Raw genomic sequence first — 14,352 nt, 5'->3', positions numbered from 1 at the left:
CGTTGTATGTAGGTAGCATAGATCCAGCCACAGAGTCTCACCTCACAAAATCTCTCCCGTGAAGGCACTGGCATTCCTGCCCTGTTTTTTTTCTGCTTGCCTCGATTTCTGAGGAACAGAAGCTTTTCTGCTTAATGAAGTGATACGGTGTTGTGGATGCAGTTCTCAGTGAGGGACAAAAATGCGCTATCATTTTTTTTTCTACCATCCCATGCTTCTAAGCCTCTAAATGAGTTATAGTGCCTTTACTGTAACTTAGAGACTGTGTGGCTTTTTGAATAAAACATCAGAAGCATGCAGCACTGGAGATATTACAAACTTATTTCACTTGATTAATTAGCAAGAAATCCCTAAGGATATATTTGATTTCTTGCACCATCCCTGAACATTACACGCTCACACGACCTCTAGCCTTTCATTCCCTACAGAGTACTTGCACAAGATCCTCAGGGTAGAGTATATTATAAAAGCCATGGAAAGAATGCAATTGTGCATTTCAGCCCCCATGTCCTCAGATACTACCATGTGATTTATGTATTGCAAAATTGACAGATTTTCCTTTCAGTAGCACAAACATCTTGACCTTGTATAAGGTTCACTTGATGTGGCAAAGGCCCTTAGTTTGGTTGCTTTTACATCTTGGTTAGCTTAAATTTGCTGATTCAAAATGAAGCTGTAAGATGTCAAAACAAAGCTGCTCAATTTGTATAAACCCCAGATGATGGGACTAAATGACATTTTATTAGCAATATATCAATTTGTGCTAGACAGGAGATTTATTTCCTTGTGATTGTTTAACTTGATGATAGAGCTCTCATTTATTACCATTGTCACTGTAATTAATTAGGAAGATCTGGCATTCTGATCTAAGCTCTGAGTCACTTCATCATTTTGTGTAAGTAAGTACAGGCCGTTGGTTTTAAGGCACTATTTTAGTTTATTCCAACCAAGGTCCTGACCATATGGGTCCATAATTTAGTCTCTCTCTTTATGATACATCTCGAGGAACTTGCTGTGCACCGTTGCTCGCTGGACTAAGTGCTTACTTGGTGGTCACAGGTGAATGATCAGCAAGCTCAGCTCCATGAGGGACGGCCGCAGACCACCACACAGGTGGATGATTTGCATGGATTTCAGAAAACCTCATCTGCAGTGAAGAATAAACGAATGAGTTAAGCAGTAGTTTCGGGAGCACGCTCATAAAGCTTCCCAACCACCACGTAACACACTGGCACCAAATCTGAAACATTTGAGGAACGTTTTCACTGGGGAAACCCTTCATGGCTTTTTAAAATACAGAACGCTCCTGTGGCTATCTGAATCTAAAGCTGCCATCCTCCTCTCTCCCTTTGCCCACAGCTACCACCTCCTTCAAACAACAGGACCTAGCAATCTCCCAGGGCACAGGACGTCTGTAAACCTCATGGAATATCAGACATCATGTCAACTGACGTGTGCTACCAGGTCTTGCAGGGAGACGGTCAATTAGATGTGACATTTAGCTTGTTCATCCACAGTTCTAGATCTTATCCTATATATCTGCAATTTCTTTTACAGGTTTAACTTCTTGTGTGTGGCGTAGATAAAATAACAGATGTGTATCTAAAAATACATGAAAAACACACATTTAGAGTCACCTAGTATTTTTCTTTCTTACTGTTCTCACATGGCCATCTGAACTTGCTGGCTAATATGCTGCTATTTATAATAACATCAGCCATTTTAACTGCACAATTATTGTGCATATAATGAATTGTTTTTAGAAAGTCTCCTGGTCTTCCAGATCATCACTGAAAATGAAGAGGACTCCTTTTTAATTAAATAGTGGGAGCTGTTCCATGAAATCTTGCCAGTGTAGAAATTTTTTGTGAAGTTAAATAATAACTAAAGATAATGGAGAGTTGTTAGAAGGGAATGCTAGAATTTTAGATATTTGGAACTTGCCTGCATTATATGATAAGGTTTCTGTTATAGATTTTTCTATATATTTCGTGTTATAGATTAGGTTTCTGACCTTAAAAAATTGCACTTCCAAAGAAAGGAGACTAGATAATTATACCAAGAATATGTAAAAAACTTTCTATCAATCCTGTCATCCATTTTGGCCAAATTTGAGCTTTTCACATATGAAATGTTGTTGGGGATATTCTTTATGATATTCTGCTTCATATGGCACTGCAGATACCAAATTCCAGTTCTGATGTCCTCTTCCCTTCCCCATCTGGGAAGTTTTGCCTTTCTCAGGAGGAAGATGGCAGGGAAGGGAACAGCACTCCTTCACTCCTCGCAGGCGCTGCCTGCCGGGTGGGGGCTCAGAAGGGAAAGGAGCTCCTGCAAGCTCATGCAGAAGTGCTCCTCCTTCCAGGAGACACCAGTTTCCTTCCTCTCATGAGAAACTGCTTTCCAGCATGGAAGTGGCAACCATTTCATAAAAACTCCCTGTAAGCCACTTTTTCAAATGTTGTCGTCCTTATTCCCCGTTTCCTAATTTTGCCACATGGATACTGCTGGGTACTCCCAGGGATTTTTGTGTCATTTGCTAGAACAAGTATTAAGCATCTAACCTGAAGAGCACGTTCATGGAAACTTACTTGTCCTGCCTTCTTCCTTCTTTCATGATGACAAGAAAGCCTTTTGTTTTTCTCAGGCATCAAAGAAATAAATACACGATTCACTCCCTTGGGCTTCCTTTTTCTGGCCTCTGCTCTGGAAAGCATGTAAACATGGGCTGCAGCCTTTCCCTCTTTGGGGGTGCTTTGGGTGTTCTTATCATTAAGTGTGTGATTAAGTTCCATCCCAATTAGTGTTGCTTTTTTCAGATGACTTTTCCTATGGAGCCTAGCAAGCAATCACAGTAAAATGATTTATGTGAACTCTTCACTGAAAGACTCAGCTTGTTTATGTTTTAAAGCAAAGGAAAATTTGAAAGAAAGTCGCTTCTAGGAGTAGTGGATTTGTATTCACGATTCAACAAACAGGAAAATGACAGCTTGTGAAGAGGCGAGAAGTTTCATGAAACAAATTTAAACAAAGGCACTAGGCTGGGGTACATTTTATTTTGATAAAGGGAAATTGCATTAATTGTATGAACCATGAAGATGTTTGTACTTAGAATAAGTTTTGAGGGGGAAAATGTAACTGAGATTTTGTGAAACACTCTGTGCATTATGACATTTGTGGAATACTATAAAATATGTACAGGGCACCTCCATTTTTTAGAGAATATAGGCTAAATCTCTAGCTCCCCACAGCAAATGCTCAGGGTGAAGAAAGTTACTTCAAAGGCAGTGTAAAGCTGCGCGAAATGCACCTACCTCGTAGGCACCCTAGGCACTACCTAGAGCAGCGTAACAGAGGCTCTACGTTACTTGCAAAAGGGGCTGAAAGAATAGCGTAATGGGAGTATGAAGGTGGCGGCATTGCTTCTTGAACAAGAGCAGTCATCCGAGCTCAGCAGCCGTTTAAGAGTAAGGCAGTTTGGAGCCTAACGCTAAAGCAGCTGCCTGGGCACCCCTGCCGCAGCAGAGCTCTGTGTTGGCACCTCCCGCAGGGACAGCCTGCCCTCCAAAAGTTTTGAATTTATGTCTTAACTTTACTTGCCCAGAAGTCAGATGCACTGAATTCTTCACTCGTTTTCTTTCTGACCACTTACACAGAAAATGAGTTTGGAGATGAGCGTGTCACGTTGGGGCACCCTGCACTCCCGCCCTGGGCAGCCAGAGCAACTCTGCGCTTGGAGCAGGCTACGGAGCTGCATTATGAAGTGCTTGGACTTCAGTTCCCAAGTTGAACTCTGGATTTTGAATGATGGCTATACACTATGGCTTGATGTAACTCCACACCATCAGGCCACCATCCATTTCTTACCTTGAGTCGTGCATTACTATGAAAATCAATCAGACTTTTTTCCCGAATCAGTGCTTTTTTAACCAAGTTGACAAAACACTGTGCTGTAACATCTACAGTTTAACTTATTACATTAAGAGTCATATTCAGACTGGTAACTTCAGGCACCTATTTAGGTTTTGTCACGTCTAAAAGGTGGGGACTCAGCCTCAGCAGAACAATTTAGATCACCCACATGAACAGCCCTAACTACTTCCTACACAGTCAGAGTAAGACCTAAGTGCTTCCAAAGGCTTCCAAAAAGCAAGTCAAAAGGTCTGTGTTGGGATCACCATACCAATCGCTACGTTAGGAGCACTTCCACAGGACTATTCGTGGTGTCGGCACATGAGCTTCTTAATCTGAATTGTTGTTGCTAGCGTATGGCAGTTCCCAGAAAACAAATTGGAGTACAAAATCTTTTTGATTCTGTTAAACAGGAACACAATTACTTGAGCGTTACTGACATTGAAAGCATGAAGCTATGAGGGTGATCAGAGCAGTGTCACAGTTTTCCCAATGCCAAAGCATGTTATTAAACAACAGAAAACACTTCTGAGAAAGGACACATGTTATTTACAGAAATATAAATCAAGCCTTGTGCGTAACTTCTGCACAGAGCCATATGAAATGCAGCTTCAAACTTGTAACTTTTTTGTTGGTGATGCAGTGTTTCAGAACAGTGTAATTTTTTCCCGTTCATTTGGGGTGATCATAAATGACTGAAGTTTGCATGAAGAGTACGTAAATACTGTGACAAATGGGGAAATATCAAGATTATTTTAATGACTTGTGCATGCCTTTTTTATTTCTTGTTAAGTGCTGATCTGATGTGTGAGTAAATCAAAGACTGCTCTTCAGGAAGAAATTGGAAGAAATCAAATAGCGGCAAAGACAAGATGTAGCCCAAAGTAAATAATGTCAAAGATTCTAAGACAACAGTAGGTGCCGCAGCAGTTGTGAAATAAACATTTTACAGATAAAAATCAGAGGTTGTAGAGAGGTGAGTGACAGTCTTTTCTCCCAGGTAACAAGCAATCGGACAAGAGGAAACAGCCTCAAGTTGCACCAAGGGAGGTTTAGATTGGGAATTAGGAGAAAATTCTTCATCGAAAGGGCTGCAGATTAGATATTAGGGAAAATTCTCCCTGAAAGGGCTGACAAGCATTGGAACAGGCTGCCCAGGGAAGTGGTTGAGTCACCATCCCTGGACGTATTTAAAAGACGTGTAAATGTGGTGCTCAGGGACATGGTTTAGTGGCGGACTTGGCAGTGCTGGGTTAACGATTCGACCTGCTGATCTTAAAAGTTTTTTCCAACCTAAACAACTCTATGATTTTATGATTCTAAAATACATCCTGAATTGTAAAGATGCTGGTATTAGAAAAGGGGAATTGTTCCTGGATTGTCAGACTGCCTGACACCCCTTCTTAGGGAGATTTGCAGGAGTATGTCTAAATCGGTATTAAAAACCACTTTGGCCATCGTTGAGACCGGATTTGTGACCTGCCCAAGCAACAGACTTGAAAGGCCTGTTTAGCTGGTGGTAGAGGCTCCTGGAGAGAAAGAACAACCCGTGCTAACGCTAGGAAGGCCTAGCAGAGCGGCCAAGTTCATGCAGAGCAGCTGCTGCCTAAGGTTCCTTGTGGAGCCCACTTGGACCGTGCACAGCCACCTCAGCAGAGCAGGAGACATGGACAAAGGGTACGGGGAAGGACGAAGCAGATGTGTGCAGAGCTAAGCATCAGCTAGCACCAGGGGGTCTAGCTGCCCCGTTAGTGATGGGGAGGGCTCCCTCTGGGAACAGGCAGGAGCTGGGAGTGAGGCTTGCCAGGGGCCATGGCTTAGCCCTGCCTGGGAACTGGCCCGGGTTTTAACATGCTGGAGCTGCCAGAGCAGCCAAACTGACCCCAACACAGCCCCGACCTCAAGGATAAACTCGAGAGGGACGGAAGCGGTACAAGTACATCTCACCTCGTAACTATATCGTACACAACATGAGCTTCCACTGGAAAGACTCATCAGAATGTGAACTTTGATTTCAGTGTGGATTTTTTTTTCCAAATTGTTACTCTGCATCTCCCAAACTTTTTCCCAAGTCGGCTCAGTATTCTAAAGAAACAGGAATGTTTCCCATATGAATCAAACAAGGTTTCTGGCTTTTCACAAGTTTTATTGAGATGTGGTACCGAGTGCCTGCCATAAAGAAGGAAATTCATGTCAGTAGGAATATTAGAAAGGAAAAAAAGAAAGTGATCTATTAGGAGCGGTAGCTCTTCTTAAAGCTGGTTTAAATTTAGAAGAATTTTTCAGCATCTGTCTAAAGATTTTGCTGATCTTTTTATCCACATGTGAGCAACATGGAATACCACAATTGTATCACACTGTTCTCAAAACAGTTCTGCAAAGATATACTGTGCTAAGGAAGCCTTTTTATTAGTGACACTGTACTTGGCAAAGGACCCAGGACCGTATCAGTGAGACAACCATTCAGAAACATGTTTATTTTAAACTTTCAAGTTGGAGTCTCTTGTTTCACTGGGTTGTAGCTCTTGTGCCCTCAGCAGAATTATTCCTAATTTACACTGGCATAACTGAGTAGATTCAAACCTTAGAGAGCCACTGGAAATACCAGCAGCATAAAAAGCTTTGGGTTTAGTATGGCATTTAGAAATGAGCTGGGAGATTTCAGCACTGGGAGAAGTAACTGGCGAGGCTGATCAGGGATGACACCTGGAAAGTTAGTGTTGTGGAATACTTAGCACTTTTTTTTTTTTTTTTTTTTGGGGGGGGGGAGGGGCGTAGGTAATGTATATACCTATCAAACTAATAACATAGTTTACTTCAGCTAATTGCATTTCTGGGCAGGCATCCAAATGTTAGTTAGGCAAGAGAGATGGAGAGAAATATGTATTTCACCAGTAAGATAAGCCAAGTCATGAAAGCTCATGAAAGAGTGTGAGAAAAAAGCGCTTTTGTCATCACTGTAGGCATGACTTACAGTAATAACATGGAAGAGGAAATTTCAGTTTTGTATAAAAAATTCACTTTTACAGTATAAAACTTCTTTTTTAAGGTTGCATTTATTATTTCATATGTACTTAAATATTATTAACTTGGCTATAAACCATCTTTCTTCCTGTATGAAGCTGATCTGTCAAAGATAAAATCTCCTGCTCTTCAAAGCTACAGCAGATGTTCCTCATGAGTGTACCAGTTCAGCAGTAGTCAAAAAAGAAACTATATTCTCGAGGGTAATGAAGTAGCCAGAGTCATCAAAATAAATTATTATGGACAAATATCAACTCTGTGAAGACAACAATGCAGGAATACCAGTTCCTGAAGATGCAGCCTTGTAAAATGCTGTTTATGCCAAGATAGAATTCCTATTAGATGTAAAAGGTACCATGAAATTTCCAGGCACTTCTGACGGGCAAAGAATATTTTTCATCTTTAATATACTGTCTTTCTGAAAAAGGATCTTGCAAAAAATGTCCTTAAATCATTTGTGTCTGATTGCGCTTCAAATCTGCTTATAATAGGAGCCTCTGAAATGGTTTGCTTGCAGTGTTTCTGGATGACTAAGCCTGTTTTAAATAACAGCATGAATGTAGGCAGGAACATAGGGCTGGGAAGAAATCTCCATTACTGAGAGTTACTGAATCCCACCCTTTTTTCTCTATTTCATGTCACTCTTCTGTTTCACACTCTCTTCCTCATGAAGCAGAGACACTTGAATGTTGAAATACACGAACCTTGGATGAAATTCTTCACCTAGTAGGCATCTGGACTTTATGCAGTTGAAGAAAGATGGTTTAGGAGGAAAAAACACCTACCTTCAAGAGTTTTCCTGTACTTCATGTGCCTTCAAGACATATATGATGTACAGGCATCCACTGACTCTGCTCTCCTTGCTTTGTTCCCATTCCAGCACATTTTAAGTTTGTAAACCTTCTTGGTCATGCATCAGTCCCCGTTTTCTTTGTGCATTGAGGTACACTGTGCACTCCTGAGTTTTCTAGCTAATTCTCAAATGGTAACTCTGCAGAGGTGGTGTTAGGAAAGGGTAGAGGATCTATTTTTTTCAGGCAAATAAATACAGTAACTTGGCTTAAGCTCCTGTTGCAAAGGAAAACTGCAGTATCTACATGGCTCTGAGGTTTAAAATGGCAGTTGATCCATGATGGATGTCATCCTCTGTTTATTGCTGGTAAAAAGGTACTTTGTTTATCTTCACCTGTAATAAAGCATTGGATCATTCCACAGCCTCCTCATTAAATGAAATGGATCTTCTCCTTTGTCTTCAGTGTCAGGCTGATCCATAGTGGTAAAAAAAAAGAATATAACTTCAGCATCTTTTGATTCTGCCATTACATCTGTTAGCTCACTACTTTCCTTTTAAGACAGAGAATGTGATGAAAAACAGTGAGACATGAGGAACAGACATACTGGTACTCAACTATTAATTTGTTTGAAAAATAACAGGACCTTTTTCCTTTCTAACTTTTACTATTTACACTGGGGATTACCCAGGCCTTTTATGACACAAGCATAGACACACACAAGTGCATGATAGAGTTCATAAACTGATGAAGCTCTGTCTCATTTGATTTATAGTCCTTATTTTTCCAAACCATTGTGCAGGCCGTTAGAAAACACTAAGGAAGAGATTTTTAAATGCTGCTTGTTTAGTCTGCTCTTGTATTTTGCAGCTGACACCAGTCTTGGAACAGATGATGTTTATGATGATAAAGGGTGCCAGTGTGATGTGTCAGTAGAAGATCTCACCCCTGCTCTTAAAACTGTCATCAGAGCAATCAGGTGAGTAAAAAATACTGAGTGTATAAATATTTGAGATTTCTTTAATTAAGATTCTAATTAACTGCATGTCAATTAATAAAATGGTAGTTGAACTTATTACATGGCTATATTTGTTACATAACTAATGCTAATGTAATTTATTTATGATTCCTTTCCATCAGTATTTTAGTTAAGTTAAAAGTAAAAATGTTTTACCTGTTCTGTTATTGGTTTCTCAATGTCTAAAAATGTTACATAATTTGACTCAGAAAAGAGAGAGCATCATGAATGCTGCTTTCCACTATATTTCCTGTAATCAAAAATACTGTAATCCAGTTTGATGTAGTTTTACTGAATGTGTATAGTCTTGCCTGGAAAAGTTATTTCCTTTCTAAGTTTAGGGTTTTATTGTACTTCCATATTCCTGAAACTGTCTGTCATATGGCTTTTTACTGCAGCTTTCTTCTGGTAACAGCAGAATAATGACAGTCATTCAATTGTGCAAAGCCTTGCCTACCACTATCCGTTGAACTAAATATAACCCAAATAATTTCAAACTAATAGTCTCATTCTTTTCCAAGAAAGTATCAAACTCCATCAAAACTTATAGAATTACCTATTTTGAAAGCTTAAACTTCGCATTCATCCTACTGAGACTGTCAGGGCTCTTCACCGTCCTGAATTTCATTTTTAAGTGCAAATCCTGACAGGCAGGATCCCCACCATAACGGGTCCACCGGCAAGCAAGGAGAGGCCACGCATTCCGTCTCTGCTGAAGCAAACCCGAGGTTATTGCTGCGGGTCACCCCACTGGCTCTGCATCACAGTCACATCAGTGCCCCCTGTCCTTCTTGCAGGCAGGAGCCACAGGGACTTTCTACAAAACCCTATGGCAAGATGATGTTTTCCTGCAGGGAGACTCTTGCCTGAGTTTTCTCAGCACTATGGGAAGAAAGGGCTCAAGCTCTTCATCAAATAATTTTGTACAGTGATAACCTATGGGCTACTTGTATTTCATTCCCCTTTTTCCACCGATTGCCAATGCGGACAGATGGCGAGTAAGCCTGTTTCTAATACCTTTCTACTAGTGCAGACAGCTTGACAGATCACTTGCAGATTTCTGTTCAACCATTTTTCCAACCAGCCTGGAAATGACCTCACAGGACATGTCAGATACCAGGTCTGTGTCCACAGCTACTGCAACTGGCAACTCAGATGTCACCGCCAAGAACCCCCTCTTGCCAGCAATGTTTCAGCAGGTGACAGAAATCTTTCTACACAGCGGACACCCACCTAAAAGGCAGGCCTGTTCCTTCAAATGGAAAATGCTCAAATTAGGAACAATCAGCATAGTCTGTTGGCTCTGGTGCCAGAGATCCTTGTCTGTGATGTTCCGTTTTAAACAGACTGGCTGGAAAAGTGCACCTTGCCACTGCACTGGCAAGTGGTATCAATGGTCATCTCATTCTTAATACTGTCCAAATTCCTTAAGATCATCTTGACATTTTAATACTAAATTAATGGAGCTTGTTTTCAAAGGCATCACTGGGTTGTTCAATGCATCACCTGCATCTTTGCTTGGTTCTCTTGGTAATTACCAGCTCAAATGGAAAGTAACCAAATGTGAAGGACGTGGTTAGCAAACTTCTACAGCGCCATCCACAGAAATGTTCTAATCAGAACAGCAAAGCTGCAACAGTTCGATGTTTCAGACATGCACTATTTAACTGATGAGTCAACTTTTTAGATTACCTCCAACTTTTTCTCTGCACACTTGGCTTACCAAAAACCAACTCATTTCACCACTGAGGTTGAGAATAAGAATCTCCACTTGCTATCAGTTAGCCATGCATCTCTCCCATGTCTCCTTGCAAATATTAATGTTTCACTAGATTACAAACGGCACATAAATCTTGCTTCAGAAACACCTTCGTCTGAGATCTGTAAAGCAGTAATATGCCATGTTAAATGCTATACCTTCATCTCTCAAAATCAAGAGACTGATAATTCAGTTCATCGGGTAGCTGATACTCCTCTTTCTGATTATTCAGAGTATCTGTTACCTGACTACACCGGGATCTATGCAAACATCTGAAGAAGGATCTGAGACACTATATAGTAACTGTAGAATTTCAAGATGATAACATCTGCCTATATGGAAACTTTGTGCCTCATTTTGAAGTTTGTTTTTAGCAACAGCTTTGAATTACAGGGGGAATGGGGGAGGGTGGAGGTTGTTTTTCCTTTCATGCTGGTATACAGGAGCAGATGAAGACAGAAGGTACTTGCATAGCTTCATGAGATACTATGAAAAGACCCCAAATATAAGCACACATGGTTTAATCCATTCTGGCTATATCACCTTGAAAAACTGCAATAAGGGAGAGTAATTATTTTTTTCCTGCTTAGAGCTGGGTACGATTTGATTTACAGGGATACAAATGGTCCTTTTGTTTGGAGGAAAAAGTGGAATTAGCAAAATTAATTCATGCCTGTGGGTTTACAGAGGTAGGGCCTCTCTCAGTTTTGGAATCAGAAAGAACTGGGGATGTGTTTGGGAAAGGAGCCTAGAATGTGCTGGTTACTCTCAGGTTGGACAGCCTTGAAATAGCAAAGACAAAGATTGGTTTATTTATAATCTTTCGTTTTGGAAACTTCAAAGTGTACTGCTTCAGTTTTGACCTTGCTTACTTACATCTTTCCCAGGACTACTTTATTCTTCAAAACAACTTTTTGATTTTAAACAAACAAAACCCCAAACTTTCATTTTGAAATGGTTAAAAGAGGAGATGGAGAAAATAGTCTTTTCCTGGAAAAGTTCTTAACTTATTGACCCTTTCCAAAAGTAGGACTCTGAACCAGTCCTACTGAAGACCCACTGGGCAGACCTGACCGGTAACATGTTGAGCTGTCAGCCTCCTCTCAAAGTCCCCCAAGCTGAGTGTTCCACATCCCATCTCTTGTGCTGCTCCCTCCACTCCCCCTTACTACAAACCCTCTGTCAGGAAAGACGAACTGAGGCAGTAGGGAAGCTGCTTGATGCATTTGCACAGTGTTGGGTGAGCAAGGAACAGATGGGCAGCGTGGTGAAATGTGTGCTCCACAGCATGCCTTGGACCAGGCCAGGATCCATCCTGCTCCTCTGCAGCCTCTGGCTGGGATCAGAGCAGCGCACAAAGCAGTTCTTGCTAGCAGTACGTGGAGCCTTTGGGCCAGCAGCTTTGGTAGCACTACTCAACCAGCCCTAGTCTTGTCATGAACAAAAAGCCATTAATATCCTGTAGAGTTCCTGGAGACTAACAAAAAACATTGCATTATCTAGCTCTGTTAGTTCACAGGGATGAATGTATATAAAAGAGACTAAAAAGAAGACGAGGATACCTTGTTTCCATATATTACGATATCTCTGATAATTTTTCATAGCGAGAGACACTAAATGCTGTAATACTCTCCACCATGGAAATGATGGAATTATTTCACTATTTATGGAATATAAAATTAGATTTGAGAAGCATAAATAAATAAGCAATAGGAAATAGCTGCAGTGGCAGGAAGATGAACTTCCTGACCTAAAAGGTCTTTTCTCTCTTTAACTCCAGTGATTGCATAGATATGTTTTCATTTGTTGTTAGTAAGAAATAATAATAATAATAATAATAAATGTAGCTAAATGTAATGAAACTTGAGAATTCTTGAGCTGATAAGCTACTTAGTTGAATAGTCATACATATTTAGTAGCCAAAATAAGGAAAATATAATTTACCATTTGTGTTCAGTCTTTGAAATGTTTCTGCTACACCTATAAAATGTATTTTTAGCAGCCATTGTGAATTTGTTCAATGGTAGCGTTTCAGAATCGTCTATTTCTTTTAAATCCCAACACATTGTGTATTTTCTGCCCACATGATCTTCAGAGTATAGGCCAAGGCTCTCAGATGTGTCTTTGCCTACAACAGCAGTGTGTCTGGGAGAAGATGCTGTCTCTGGCTCCTAGGGGGTGGGTTGGTCCAGGCCAAGACCCGAGAGAGGGGACAATGTTGACCCGCTCACGCCACATGTAGTGGAACCATCTCTCAACCACCTTTGTTTGCTGTCCTGTCTGTATCGGGTCCTGGTCTCTGCTGCACGTTGCAGTTATTTGAAGGGTTATTTGGCAAAGTAAAGGTAGAGAGATAGAGAGGAACCAGCACAACTAGATTGGTGTGCACCTGCTTTCCTGATGCAGTAAAATGAGCAAACAAACTGTGGTCATTTCATCTAGCTATAGGTAAAACAACCTACCTGTCTTTTAATATTCAAGTCAGTAACCATATATGAGTTTATCTGAATCTCAGGAGAATGCAGCTCCATTTCTTCCTGAGATAGCGACGAGACTGACAGGATAGAGGTTTACAAAAATAACAGTATGACAGGGATGCGCAGAGTATTAAAGGTATTCTGACTCGGTGCCGGTCGCAGTAAAGTGTATTAATGACAAGCAGAATAGCTTCTAACAGCAGAAGGGGCAACACAAATGGAAATTAAAATGCAACAAATGCCAGGAAAGAGATGCAACACGCATATTCAGAAAACACTGTCGTTCTAGATCACTGCTGATCCTGCATTTGACAAGAGGTAAATGAAATGGATGCTTCTTTTGGCTGCTACGGGTCAGTAAGACAAAATTAGTACTGGACCTGTAGCTTTCTACAGATTATCAGGGCACGTGAAGATTAATGGGACCTGTGGTTTAGACATTAACTATAGACAAAGCACTTTGATATATTGGTCTAATTCAGCACTAGACTTTTTTTTCTGCTCTCCTCTGGATGCATCATTGAAATAGGCTACTTTTTATGGTTAATTCTCACCAGAAAATTGTCACACTTGGCATTTGAGTAGGCTTACAACAGCGCATCATCTATCACGTTAGATTTGAGTTACAAAACACCACCTCGCTACAGGGCACACAGCGACTTAAAAATATAAATAATGTTTCAAAAAGTCAGGGGGACTACACGGTTTTGTTCTTTCGGGTAAATTCTGACTTTCCATCGCTGCCGTTTGGGCAGTACCGGCAGCGGCCGTTTCCCACGAGCCGTGTTTGCCCCCTCGTGGTACAGCCAGAAGAGACAGCCCGAGCTGGAGCTGGTTGCCCCGTTCCTCCCGTTCGTGTCAAGGGCTGGTGCTTCAGATATTTGGGGTATGAATAATTTCGTGCTCGTTTTCCCTCTTTTGGTACAGGTAGACTACCCACTTGTGCCCGCTTAACCGGACCCTTCGTTTTTATCCCACAGCAACACACCAGAATAGACAGCTCTTTATTCTAGAAGCGTGAAGGAAGGAAGCTCGAAGGCTTTTTTGTTCACGATTTTTGAATATGCTCTATATAGTTGTAATAATCTTTCAGATGGGTGTTCAAGCCTATCAAGTTCAATTACATAGTTATTTCAACAAGTAGAAAGCCAATTTAGTTTTTAAAATTGACAGTAAATAACTATGAAGAATCAACCAAATTTAATAACTGCAAAGCAGTTGCTAGGCTCCATCGCTGAAAGAAGTCAGGTTTTCTGTTTCATAATTAACTTGCAATCTTTTAAAATGCCGGTGTTTTATAACCCTTCGGATTTTTGCACAGTTTATGGAAAAATTTACATATTTGAAGCAAAAATTAAGCAATAGAAGTCT

The 14,352-nt window shown here is 40.7% G+C and overlaps 1 protein-coding gene across 3 annotated transcripts in view; it reads left to right on the top strand.

The window, feature by feature from the left end:
* The window catches only part of KCNQ5 (potassium voltage-gated channel subfamily Q member 5), a 303,789-nt gene that overhangs the window by 280,073 nt on the left and 9,364 nt on the right, over window positions 1–14,352 (top strand). For 2 of the 3 annotated variants that reach the window (XM_056343356.1, XM_056343355.1), the window contains one exon: window positions 8,598–8,706. In XM_056343356.1, coding sequence (XP_056199331.1) covers window positions 8,598–8,706 — 109 coding nt within the window. The remainder of the gene's footprint in view (window positions 1–8,597; window positions 8,707–14,352) is intronic. The other variant, XM_056343358.1, reaches the window with a different exon arrangement.

The sequence above is a fragment of the Falco biarmicus genome, chromosome 6, assembly GCF_023638135.1.
Source record: "Falco biarmicus isolate bFalBia1 chromosome 6, bFalBia1.pri, whole genome shotgun sequence".
Lineage (NCBI taxonomy): Eukaryota > Metazoa > Chordata > Aves > Falconiformes > Falconidae > Falco > Falco biarmicus.
Note: the sequence above shows the minus strand (reverse complement) of the source record. Positions and strands in the feature narration are given on the sequence as shown.